Below are 13161 nucleotides of genomic sequence, written 5' to 3' on the forward strand. Positions count from 1 at the left end.
CGGCCGACTTTATTGCACCGTCGCGTCGTTGATTTTGTAAATGTACCGTAGGCTACGACATCCGAGTTTTCTCCCACGCACCCGAGACTCCACTACCTGTACTCCCTTTTGTTTTTAATTCAAAAGTACGTTTTTTGTGGGATTATTTTGTGAGGATTGTTTTGTATCATTTTTTTTATTGTAAATATTTTTTTAAATGAAGTGTAAATCTAGTAAAATAGTAATAAAAAAAAATATATATATATATAGCCAGAAACAAAACTAGTTTATTTATTCTGCTCCACATGCTTATGAACCTCACACCAAACATGCCTCAGACGTAGACACCAAAGCCCCCCGTCTTCAGCCGCAGGTCACAGGGCTGCTGGCCCCGCCCCCACAGGTGTGCTCACGACCAGTCCCCATCCCCTCCCAGCACCAGCCGACCCCCCTCCCAGGTGTCTGTCATCATCGCTCTCCCAGGTGTGTGTGTGTGTGAGTATAGTGGGGAGGACTAGAGGAATTCCAACACCAAAACACGGGAGTCTGTCACTGAACTTTATTCCCTTCAGTGCAATGTAGAACAATCAAAACCAAAGGTACATTCATCAAGCAGCACCGTTGATCGGTCTTATAGTGGTCCGAGGCCACGGACTCTGTTTCACCAACAGTTTACAATAGTTTTCTGGCTATAAAATTTAAAAAAAATAAAAAAGCTTTAAAAAAAAAAAAAATCACATATTAAAAGTAGGATTCACGATACATTTATGGACAAGAATACTGTTGAGTGAATGTGTAAACAGTTGATCATATAGTAGGTGCAGATAATGAATACTGTATGTAAAGATACCCCAAGGCAATTAAGTGTCATGAGTCAACATTGATCTTAAAAGGACATTGTAGATTTGAAAGGACAGGAGTATAAAGTATGCAGACAATTCAATTTTGGTTTTCCATTATACATGTTTATACCAAAAATATTGTTGATATACTGTAAAGCATGATGAAGTAATCATTAAATATTTGTCCAACTGTACAATTAATAATGGACCTGGGATATGATTGTACTTAACATATTCAAGATTAAACATTTGACTAAATACTGTTTCAATTGCCCCTGTAATAATCACAGATGTGCCGTCAATATAGTGGCAAATAATCAATATAATTAATAAAAAAAATGGTCATAATAATCACAGAATAAATATATTAAATGTGCAAGGTGTCAGGAATCAATGTAACTGGTATAATTAAGGCATGCATCATTAATATATGATGAATAATATTTTTTTACTCAGTTTGGTTTGATTACTCCAGTATTCAGTTATTACAAAACAAACCATATTTCTGCATTAATGATGCGCACACTTCCGAGTCATTGAGATAAGCTACGAAAATAAAAGCACCAAAAGATAATATGGATTCAAGCAGCGACAGGGAATGTTGCAGGAATGTGTAGTGAATATCTCCATAATAACAGTTCCACTTTTACAGCCCACCCTTGTTATGTACAGCTTTGTAAAAGTAGCGGTTTTCCCCCGAAAGAATGCCACAACAGAGAAGAGTCTCCATTATAGCAACTAAAGAATGAACAGCTACACATGGACTCTCCGGATGTTATGTGCGTTTGTAATCTTCGCGGAGAAACAATGAGGCTGACAGGAAGAGCAGATAAAGATTGTATCCGCAATTGTAGTCATTAAAAGGTACAGGTCCAATGTACATTCAATTAATGTTCTCTTGTGACTAACTGATCAACAACTAGTGTACACACACAAATCTATCCATTTCAAAATGCATACCTGATACAAGTTTGAAATAGACTTCTCTAGGACCTTTAATTAAAACCAAAAGGAAAGGCTTTTAAAGCAACATCATTCGAGTGAAGACTTGTGAAGGCTTCCTCTTCATCAATCACAATCCAACAGCCCTTTGAGAACTGGATCTGTGATGTGAAACACCTCTGAGGAGATCACCCTCTAATATGTTTCACCCCTGCCTAGTTCAGTGGTAAGGCGATACGACCACAATTTAAATTGGGAATCTATTTCTCTGAAATTTCCTTCGTTTGCCACCATTGCAGAACTGCCACCTGAACCCAAGTCTCACCCCCTCTGGTTAAAGGGAGAATGCGCTCTCTAATTAAGCCCCTATGAAACGAGGAACCTCCCTTTGATACGTTCCACTGTGGTCACTGTGATGTTCCCTGAAGAGCACGGCAATGTGGTGAAGAAGAGATAAAAAAGGTTTAAAAAAGGCACAAAGAAAACCTGAGATACATACTCCCGCCCACTGTGTCGTTTCCAATCGCTGAAACCAAGTCAGAAGGATGTTAGAACCACAGGGGGAAGGGCCTCCAAAATGGAGCCTCACACACAGATCTGTCCATGAAGAACCCTTGTGTCGATGGTGATGAGGAGACAACTTAGAACGAGAAAGGAAATCAATGAATCAATAATAAATCACAGCATTCTCATTAAATATTCACCACCTGAGATTCCTCTGTGCATGTCTGTGTGTGTACGAGAGACAGACAGAAGACAGAGAGGTACAGGGTTCTCTTATGGCTGCCTTCTCATTGGTTAAAGTAGTAGTGGGCGGGCTTAGGATTGCCTGTGGATTCTAGGGGGCCCCAGATGGTACTGGGTGGGCTGGGTCACACCACCAACCAGTTGGGTTTGGGGGCTCCCTCAGAGAAGTGGGCTGTGGGGATGAGCTGGTCTTCACCCCCCTCCTCCTCCTCAGTGGCATCCTCCGTGTCTGTATCTACAGTCAGCAGCACCTGCAGACAGACAGACAGACAGACAGACAGACAGACAGACAGACAGACAGACAGACAGACAGACAGACAGACAGTTGTGTAAGCATGAGATTCAATTCAAGCGAAGGATTAGTAAAATGTATTCCAAAAGCATGTTAAGAAATTTTCCACTATCAAAAAACTTCTAAAATATTTAAGAGAAACATCTTTTATGTATTACTACTGCCACAATTCCTTCCGATGATCAAACATTTTCCACACGCCGTAGCCAGCAGAGAGTCAAATAAGATCCCAGGTTGGAAGCCCATCTCTGGGTGTAAAGCTGGGACGCTGATGATCTGTTGGATCCATAACCTGGCCCTGGCTGCACAGCTATATAACGTTTAAGGTCTCTGGGCCTTCTGCAACACCCCCACCCTGCTGTGGCCTTCCGGCTCTGATCCGAGAAGCAGAGGCTTCTCTGGGCCTGCTCGTGTGCTCCATAATCCATCCCATAATATTATATCCAGAATAGGGAGACGCAGGGCAGTGGATCACAACACCAGCATTGTGACCACACTGCGTTCGCCTCACTCTCTCCCTCGGTCACTCAACCTCCCTCACTCTTACTCATTCTCTCCATTGCGTATGACCAGCATACCCTCTCCGCCATCTCTCCCCCCCCCCCCAAACTATCTCATTCTCTCAATCCCCTTCTTCTATTCAGCTCAGCTTTCCATAACATCGCGCACAAGGGGGAAATAGAGGGGGAACAGAGCATGATTCCCAAATGTCACGTTCAATACCGGGATGAAGGGATGTTGTGTGGCTCCCAGAGGGAGAGCTTGTGTGCGCCTGTGTGTGTGCCTGTTTGTGTGTGTGCTTCTGAGCACGCATGTGTGCGTATACGTGTGTGTACCAGGGCCCCCAAGAGGAATCCACCGTTCCATAGTTCAGAAGGAAGACACAGGCTACTGTTCAAGTGAGATTGTGGGCGGCCTTTGCGGCTGGGTTCCCGTGGCATCAAGACAACAGCGGCTGTTGAAGTGAGTCCTTCCATGTTCCCACTGCGCTTGGCGACCACTAATGGGGTAGAAAAAACAGGCAAACCGTTTGTGCCATACAAGAGCCATGGTGTAACTTGGAACAAGCTCTGAGGTGATGTGTTGACGCATGCCGAGAGTCCACATGGAGTGCCCGCTAGAGATGGGCGATATGGCCTAAAATCCATATTGCGATATACATTGCAGCCTCTTGCGATAACGATATATATCACGATATAAAATCATAAAATAACCGTTTCAGAACAGGTTACATAGACCCTAAGGAAAGCCAAACTGCTAAATGTATTTAAAAAAAGAGAAATATAGTATGTCATTTCGAGAACATTTATTGTGAAACACTGTAATCATACAACATAATGTTGCAGATAAATAAAATTTGTATTGGGTTTCTTTCCTTTAGTGCAAACCATTCTAAAAGGCACTACACTTAGTTTAAGTCCTTGGTTCTTAAATGCCACCCAAGATGCAGAGAACAGGAAAAACGGGTGTCTTTCTAGATAAGGAACAGACACTGTACTGACAATTAGGGATGGGCATGATGAATTGATGATCGATCATTGATTGTTAAGATTTTTGTCGATTAGGTGACATTTTTTAACCATCAAAAGGAGGTTGACCCAGCCGGAGAGGTGTTCTCGGAGACGTTGCTCAACATGGAGCAAAGAGGAGACGGAACGTCTTTTGGATATTTGGGTCCGACATCCAAAAGACATTCCGTCTCCTCTTTGCTCCATGTTGAGCCACCACCCGACGGTCCGACAAAAGCAAGTAAAAAGTATGCTGGAAAACATAACTTAAAAATGCCGATGCATTTAACACATTCCGAGTCAGGATGAGGGAGAAGGAGTTGGACCAGTCCGCAGATCAATGTATATCACGCTGGATATCCATGATTGTTTACTTTCACCGGTGCTTACCCCCCCCCCCCCCCCCCTTTTTCTTTAACGCTTTACAACGCCCCAGACCTTTTTGTCCAATGATTTAACCCATTCAGACCGGATCACGCATCTGTGCATGTTTACCTTTAAGACCGGATTGCGCATCAATGCGTGTTTGCCATTAACCCATTTGTACTGGCTGCGCGGAGCAACATTGTATCTACTAGATACAATGTTGCGCCGCACAGCAGCCGGTACAAATGGGTTAACGTTCTTTGCACACATGCAGGTTTGTTGACGAATTCTGGCACTGTTGCGAAAATTGCAATGTTAAAAGGAATTGCCCCAAACCAAAAATTAAACATTGTATTTTGCGTTATCAACATGGATTATCGCGATAGAGCGATAGAATTAAAATCTCTATCGTAGGCCATTTTTTTTTATCGTTTATATCGTATATCATTTATATCGCGCATTACTAGTGCCCGCTGTGGTTTAGCCTGGCTGACGTAGTCACAGTTTGTTGTACCATTTAGGAGAAAGAAAGGCCACTAAGGCCAATATGTGACATGGTGCCAAGTCTGTATCTAACAGGTTACCATTTTCCATATAATTAACAACTCAGTTATTTCTCCATTGTAGATCGTAGCCATGCCTTCTGGATGTACGATGCTGATGGTGATACGCCTGGTCTCACAGTTGGTCTTATCTGGTGAAAGTCATTCTGGGTAATGTAGGAAATGAATACGCTGGGGCAGAAGAATCCGGACTGGTAGTGCATAGAGAATCCTTTGAATAACGATGAACTATACAACCACACAGATAGGAAAGTAAACGGGGGAATTTTTAGCCCCGGTTATTCCCAATTTCGGATAAACAATATGCCAAGATTTTATGGGAAGTTTTTTGTCCTTGATCTCACCTGGGATTCGTCGTCGGCAGTGAACGGCAGGGAGCCCGACCGCGGGATGCCGGGGCCGCTGTCGCACGAGTCCTCCACGCTCTTCATCGTCTTGTACTTCCTCATCATCAGACTGTCCACCACCCAGAACATGATGGACTGCAGGCGGGCGAGAGACACAGGAACAGAGTTGGAGAAGTGGTGAGTTCAGAGTCTAGATCTCTTTCACTGTACACATCTTTAGACCGTTGTTTTTATTATATGTTAATGCAAATATCCAATCTATAATATATTAAATATACTAAGCCCATATATTTCCAGTTAGGGAGAGAGAGATGTTTTGGAACAGTTTAATTGACACTGTCAACTATTTTCATCCCTCTCAAATTTGAAACACCTCATCTGGGGAGTGGAGGGAGGTTTGAGAGCCGACTCACGTTGACTATGAAGGGCACGATGAGCATGACTACCACCAGCTCCAGCTGGGGATCAGTGATGTAGCTTAGCAACACCGCCTGCAACTGTAAACAAAGAGGGTGGTCAAATAAAGTTGGACCTTCTTCTGACCTTTTACTTTTACTCAAAACCATCATTAATTACTGTACACTGTAAGTTTCCTATAGCTAGTGGTATTATATAGAAACGTACACTCATGTTTCAGCAACAACAAAAAAAAGCTATACAAATGTACAGGAACTTCCATTATTTGTTATTGTTATGGACCAGAAGTGACCTCCATTTTCTTTTCTGTATTTGTTCATACAGGGATAACTGACATGGAAAAGGACCTGTTATTCATTTTTACAAGCAAGTGATACACCTGTTCACCTTTCTCTTACACTCTAACACAATATGTTAGTATGTTAGCTTGGTATACAGCATGAGCTTTTAAAAGAGCGAGAACAGACTGAGTGAAAGGGTGCATCACAAACCACGCATCCTATATATAACATAATTCGAAAAAAAATTTATAAACAGAAATAAACATATTTTTCATATATTTCTTTCTGAATAATTATTATTTCTTTAAAATAATTATTATTACAATAAAAAAATGCCCTTTTTTCAATGCTGTGCAATGCTAGATTGTAGTCGAGATTAAGATTTTGAGATCCAAAAGGGTTAAGGTTAAAAAAAAAGGTTAAAACATCAAACTTATAATGCATTAGTTCCCGATACAAGACCAGATGTATTTCTGCTTTTGGAGGTTTATTTGCGTATCGTGAAAAGAGATACAGAAACGTAGCCGTTTGTGGCTAGCTTCTACGTGTGTGCGTGTGCGTGTCTGTGTGATGTGGCGGGGACCCCACACTCACGTTGGTCCAGCCGGGGACCAGCAGCACCAGGCTGACCATGCCCTTCTCCAGCACCATGATGACCAGGTAGAAGCCACACTGTCCCAGCCACGCCGCCGCTTGGGGGGGGTCACCTGGAGGTCAGACAGAGGTCAGTGCCATGGAAACTCCCCAGAGGGGCTCCGTTGTTCACTAATGGTTCAAGAGCGGCATCTAGTGGTCATGGTTGGAAGTACAAAGCATTGTTTAATTGAAAGTTCCAGTGTGTAGCGTCTAGCATCAATATAGTTGCATCTAGCGGTGAGGTTGCAGATTGCAACCAACTGAATAACACCCCTTAACCCTCCCTCGACTAGGGTGCCCTCTACTGGCCATTATGTAAGGTAAAAAAAATTGTGTCATGGCCTAACTACAGCATCGAGTAGCCAAACTTCAAGTGATGGGGTTCCTGTTAAAAGCCATTACCATTGAATCATCTGAATACATATGACATTTTGGTGAGGGCAAAGAAAATACTAGCCTTCACTTGCTATATGAATTATATCTAAAGCTCTATATCGTTGAAAGAATAACTTGCACACCAGATCCTGTTTTCTCTACATGTTTGGGTGAAGGTTTGCTTTAACAATTTATTAATACCGGAGGGGGAATTCAAGTGTTTTATGTGTCTCATCTTTAAAAGCCAAAGAAACACCACTTATGACACGCCGGGTTTTTTCCAATTTGCTGATACACCGGAATTGTACCAGGTTTCGTAACTCTGTAAATGTCATCCACATGCACCAATCATGTGGGTGCTACTTTATTTGGTTTGCATGTGTCTGGTCTATCTAACAAAGGGCTGTGTGTGTGTGGCCTCGGCCAGGCAGTCTGTTGTTGCAAGGCAAACATTTGAGCTTGTTTTAAAATGGCCGCTCACCATATTCTCCAAACGTGAGCAGTGTCCACTGCTTGTGCTCCACCAGCTTGGACACCAGCCGGACTCCCGCCCAGATGAACAGCATCCCCAGTGTGGCGTCCAACAGGAAGTTTATTAAGTAGCTACAGGAAATGAGACGAAATGCCGGTTGGTTATCTCCCTTGAATATACAACCATATAACGACGATAACGATGATGGAGATACTTGTGTTTTACAGTCACATGAAAGGTTGCTGTTTACATTATATAAATCACAATCTCAAACCTAATAAGAATTACAACATGCAGTTTTATCCATAGCATGCGGCCTTGGGTCCAATGATTCTAACTGAAAAGACTTTACTAACTGAACCAATCAATCAATGATTAATTGGTCAATTCAAAATAGATTAAGTAATGTAATAGCTTTAGAAATGCAATTATTCGTTTTTTGTCCTTCTCTTGATGTAACCAGGCCTAATAAAACAGTCTATGGCGTCCCCTTGACAGGGGGAACTGGGGGGCCTGGGAGGACTTACAGGGAGCAGGGGTCCGCCTCACTGAGCGTGGACAGGAACACGTTGGCCAGGTGGATGAACAGCGCTCCGATGGCCTGCTTGGACGTGTCATAGAACCTGGGGGAAGGGGGGGGGGGGGGCAGACAGGAAGTGATGAGGGCCAGGCGCCCGTGACCGCAGGGGAACCGATGACGGAGAGAAGAGGAAGACTCAAAGCCACGATGTAGACTTAAAACGAAAACAATGACGCTTGTGTGTTTGTGTAGGCTGTCGAACAGCGGTGTAATATAGACATTTAAACATGGTACAGCCAAAATCTCATGACATTTAAATGATTAAATTGTGTCTTTTTACCTGCCGGGCTGGAGACATCTACAACAAAGCGATAGTATTTAAATGAAAATCTGATTCAAAAAAAATTGACCTGCCAAATGGTGAAACTCGTCAGCCATTGGCTGGGAGCAGGAGTTCATTTTTGAACCTGGTACAATATACCAACTGTGATAGGTGTGTTTTCGTTTATCAAGAGTCGCGGAGAGACAAGACAAAATAGTCAGGTGGCATTGTTGACAAACCGCAGGCAGCGATGTATTGGAGGGCGTGTGGGAAACGTTTGACTAATTTCTGCAAAGCACCCTGCACACACTGACTACTGACTGGCGATCAAAGCCACCATTCGATTTGGTCTCAACCCCGCCATTGTGTCTGTGCAAACACACCATTTCTGTTTTTGGTATATCAGGGCCTTAAGGGAAGTGGGAGACAGAGACAGAGAGAGAGAGGGACTACTGACCAGATCCGCCATGGTCGTCTGATGCTTGCAGGTTCTCGGAACCTCTTCACTGGAAACAAAAGAAAGAAAGCAAAACCACATGTTCACTTCACTTACGAAATACAATCCTGTGGCCAGTTGGTTTCATAAAAGCAGCCAGTGTCTGTTGCTGTGGGCTTGTTATCATGACTCACACGCATACCGGCCCAGGTTTTAAATAAATGCTGCACTTCTCTCCTGGTCTAGAACTCACACAGTCTGCTCTGCTTGTTTACCTCTACGGCCAAATCTCAAGGACTGCAAGGTGACTCACACATACGCACACACACGCAAACACCATGCACACAAACACAGAGATGTGTGTTTTTTCCCGATATAAAATGTTTTCTGCCTTATGCTTGTTCTTGACCTATTCCGCCTTATTTTATTTTGTTTTGTATTGCACTCATCTTATTCTCTCTCCTTTGTAATCCCGGCAACATTGTAAAGGAGCACCTGTCCACCCTAAAAAACTATTCTCAGAGAGAAATAAAATAAAAGTTGAATTAATTAATGAATTCACAGCAACAGTTGCTTAAGCAATCAGAGCACCTCTCTTCAGACTATGACCAGGGTGGGGTAGGGGTGGGGGGAAGGTTGGGGGAGGCATGCTATACTGTAGTGCTGGAAGCAACCACCACTGCACAATGATCATGGGAGAGGGTTGGGGTGTTGTCAGGACACGACGTGTGTAAACATTAACACACCAGCGGATGTCCTCTGACCTGAGAGAGCTACACACACTCTCACACACACACACACACACACACACACATATGGGAGGATGGGAGGGGGAGCGAGAGAGAGATATTGATTACTCTACTAATAAGTAACTGAGTGGAGGCTAGCGAGTGTATTGATCCTTCGCTCCACCCTACTGTCTAACCTTGTTACGGAAACAAAATACACCAGGGAAGGTTGACCCTCCTTCCAGCTCGACACACGCTAAAACATTAAATGTGTATTATTTGCATATGTTGTTGGTGTGTATGCGTCATTTCAATTTGGACTCTAATGAGTTTCTTCATAAGAATCCATTTGTTGCATTGCAGGAAAAAGCAAACTCAGGTCAACCATTGTTTGATCTAAGAAAACTTGGCTAGCTAATCTCCTTCCACTCAGAGTGACCGTTGCTATGAAAGCGTTTTGTAAAACAAACTTCCTGAGACCGTTGCTCCAAAATGCTTTTGTGAGACAAACTTCCTTCCACTGAGAGTGGCCGTTGCTAAGCCTCTTCAGTCATTCCTCAGAGCTTGAGAAAGTTTGGCCTCTAGTTCCTCTTTAAAAAGGCGTTAGTCTCCCATTTGCCGTTGGGACAGAAGAGACACATTTCTCCTGAACTAACCTCGTCATTGCCTCACAATATAGACACACACACAAACACCACCTGACCTGCTCCAAGCACGCCCCCACAGTCAACATTATGAAACTAAGTATGCTTAGAATTCACATGCTTATTAAAATATTTTGCGGAAAAGGAATCTTGTGCAAAACCCCAATTATTTGATTATTTGGTTTGGGTTACTTTGTAAACCATTATACACATAAAAACAGAAATAAAAGTAAAAACAATTAGCTTCATACTAAATAATAAAATTAAATATTTTATTTTCTTATTTACGAAATCATGTTTAGAAGGTAACGGTCAGTGCTTATGAAACCAAAGTATGGCTGCGGACCTGCATGCATTTAACATGAGGCTTAACAGCACCGTTTAAATGCACAGGTAATGCACATTAACAATTGAAATACCCCAATCTACGGCCTCGTGAGGTTCATTGTGCCTGGAGATACAACCGTCCTAGAAACCAATAATAGGGTGGTGCCATTCATAGGCAGTCAGCTGCACCATGGATGTGGGCTATGACAAGAGGTCAGCTGCCTCAGATCACAAGTTAGTTCCGCAGTAAATGGCTATTGTTCAATAAAGAGACTTTCTCTCAACGCTCATTGGCCAACCACGTTCGGTTCCGCTGCCACCATCGCGTTAAAAAACAACGCATAGGGTGACGCTAATCACGTTGAATGGCTGTGCGTTCTCTTGGTATTTTTTTTTTAAATAGCTAAGACGGCGTATACCAGTTTTGTAATAACATATAATGTTGTTTCCTGCCGTCAAAGGTGCTACTTTGGCTGTATGTCGAAACAGAACATGTAAACAAAGCGCCACGTGGAAAACGTAAACATGTCTCTTACGCGTTGTCATCTTACACCAAGAAGATCATCGATCCATGCACTAAACAGATCATTGAGCTGTTTGTTGGATAAACTAGGCTACTCACGCATCAGAGTGCTAAACGCCACGACGCCCAGCAGCCCTTGGATCAGCACCCCGAACCTGTCCGTCAGGGCGCCGTTATCGCAGCCGTGCGGGGTCGCCTCGATGATATCAGACATATTAGTTATTTCCATTACTTTATTGATGCCCAATCGATCCGCCAGTAAAATCTCTTTGTATCCGTAAATGTCCATGTTGATAAGGTTACTTAAAAACAATGCAACGAACAAAGGCGCACTTCTTCAAAAACGGCGTTTTGCTGACGAAATGTGGGACGCACGTTCGCTTCAAAAGATAAAATCAACCGAAACAATAAAAACACCGCCGGTTTATGGACCGACGAAGTGACAAGTAGTCCAGAGACGGACTTTCTTTTCTAGTTCTAAAACCGTTAAGGAGGAAAAGGAGGGTGATCGATTCTTCGTAAAGCCGACACATCCACGGCTCTTCACAACAAACCAGCTCAGGGCAGGGCGTGACGTCACCTCCAACAGTTCTGCTCTAACCTCGCGATGCTTCAGGGAGATCTCCTCCTGTCTTTTGTCTTTCAATCTCGCCCTCGCGCGAACATAGGGGCGATCGCGATGCTCACTCCCACTGTGTCCAAAGCGGCTAGATAACGACCCCCAACGCGATCGTAACTCCGTACATTATACGCATTTTAAATACACAGTAAGCTATAACGAGATGTAAGACGAGCATGTACTGTATATTTATTTATTTATTTGATGTAGGCCTATTTATAGGAAGAACTAATATATATGTTATATGTATGGATTATATTTTTTGATATTTTTTATATCAATACAGAATGCCACATCCAGATTGTATCAGGCCTATTCATATTCACATATGTTGAGTCGGCCTACATGCTACCACCCGCCCACTGTGCATGGGGAAAACACCATTCCGCCTTAAAATATCCCCTTTTTCTCGTTAATCTGATGCGGGTGTACGGGGCCTATATTACCCCAAAACAATACAGGTTCCTCCGCTGAGGTCCATGGCGCAGGGGTAGGCCTATATTGTGCAGAACCATGGCACGAATCGCACGTGGGGGGATAATCCCTTCTCCCGCGCGCTTGGAAAAGCCTCTTGGATGCCAGATTAAATGAAGCACGGCGCGCGCCCCAACCATCTGTTACATCACAAGTGGGGTCTACTCTACTCTAACCGTTTGTTGGCACTTCAGTGACTCGGGCCGATGCGGTACACGGTGCAGTTCGTGTCTCGGGAGAATTTAACCCCATTAACAACACGAGAGTGGAGAGACGGGAGAACTGTAAAAATATCAGCTCTTTCTGATTAGTAAAACAATTAATTTAGGCTACTTTATGCTGTTTCATGATCTTAGGTTTGATGGGTTGAATGACTCTTTCCTCTGAAATGTCCCTCACCTACATCTTAACCATTTTACTGCATGCTTATTGTCTGACAAGTAGGTCCTATAGGGGAAATGGTAAAGCAAAGAACAGCGAACATATGTCGGTGAAAGCGCATCGCTATATCTGGGTTATTCAGTAGGCTAAAACTTTAATTTGACTATTTACAGAGCTAAAACGTGCGCACCGCCACTAGAGGATAGTGTTGACTCGAGATATTGGGTTGTTTAAAAGTGTTTTCACCAAACCTCATATGTGAAATATATTTAGTCAGTTAATGGTTGAAATTGATTTTCTTTTCGTTTTACAAACAGGTTCTCGCCTCTTCTATTCCTTGTCTGTTTATTGCCTTGTCGGGTCACTTAATTTTCATGTGGATTTTCTTTTATAGGCTTTATTTGCCAGATGGCATTATCT

General features: G+C 43.1%; 1 protein-coding gene across 3 annotated transcripts; it reads right to left on the reverse strand.

Annotated features, from left to right (window-relative positions):
• Positions 1-523: 523 nt before the first annotated feature.
• tmem110l (transmembrane protein 110, like) lies at positions 524-11801 on the reverse strand. 3 transcript variants are annotated; one of them, XR_013812617.1, is made up of 9 exons: positions 11367-11801; positions 9067-9115; positions 8295-8390; positions 7777-7898; positions 6879-6991; positions 6000-6083; positions 5584-5721; positions 3639-3802; positions 2649-2761 (listed from the first exon to the last, which is right to left on the reverse strand). XR_013812617.1 is itself a non-coding variant. In XM_079755654.1 (8 exons), the coding sequence occupies exons 1-8, from the start codon at positions 11554-11556 to the stop codon at positions 2636-2638; spliced, it is 918 nt and encodes a 305-aa protein (XP_079611780.1). In that variant the 5' UTR covers positions 11557-11801; the 3' UTR covers positions 524-2635. The 3 variants fall into 3 exon arrangements, 2 of the variants coding, with proteins under 2 accessions (XP_079611780.1, XP_079611781.1); XM_079755654.1 differs by lacking the exon at positions 3639-3802 and having other exon boundaries at positions 524-2761; XM_079755655.1 differs by having other exon boundaries at positions 2622-3802.
• Between the last annotated feature and the right edge of the window lie 1360 nt (positions 11802-13161).

The sequence above is a fragment of the Pollachius pollachius genome (genome assembly GCF_949987615.1).
Source record: "Pollachius pollachius genome assembly, chromosome: 18".
Taxonomy (NCBI): Eukaryota; Metazoa; Chordata; class Actinopteri; order Gadiformes; family Gadidae; genus Pollachius; species Pollachius pollachius.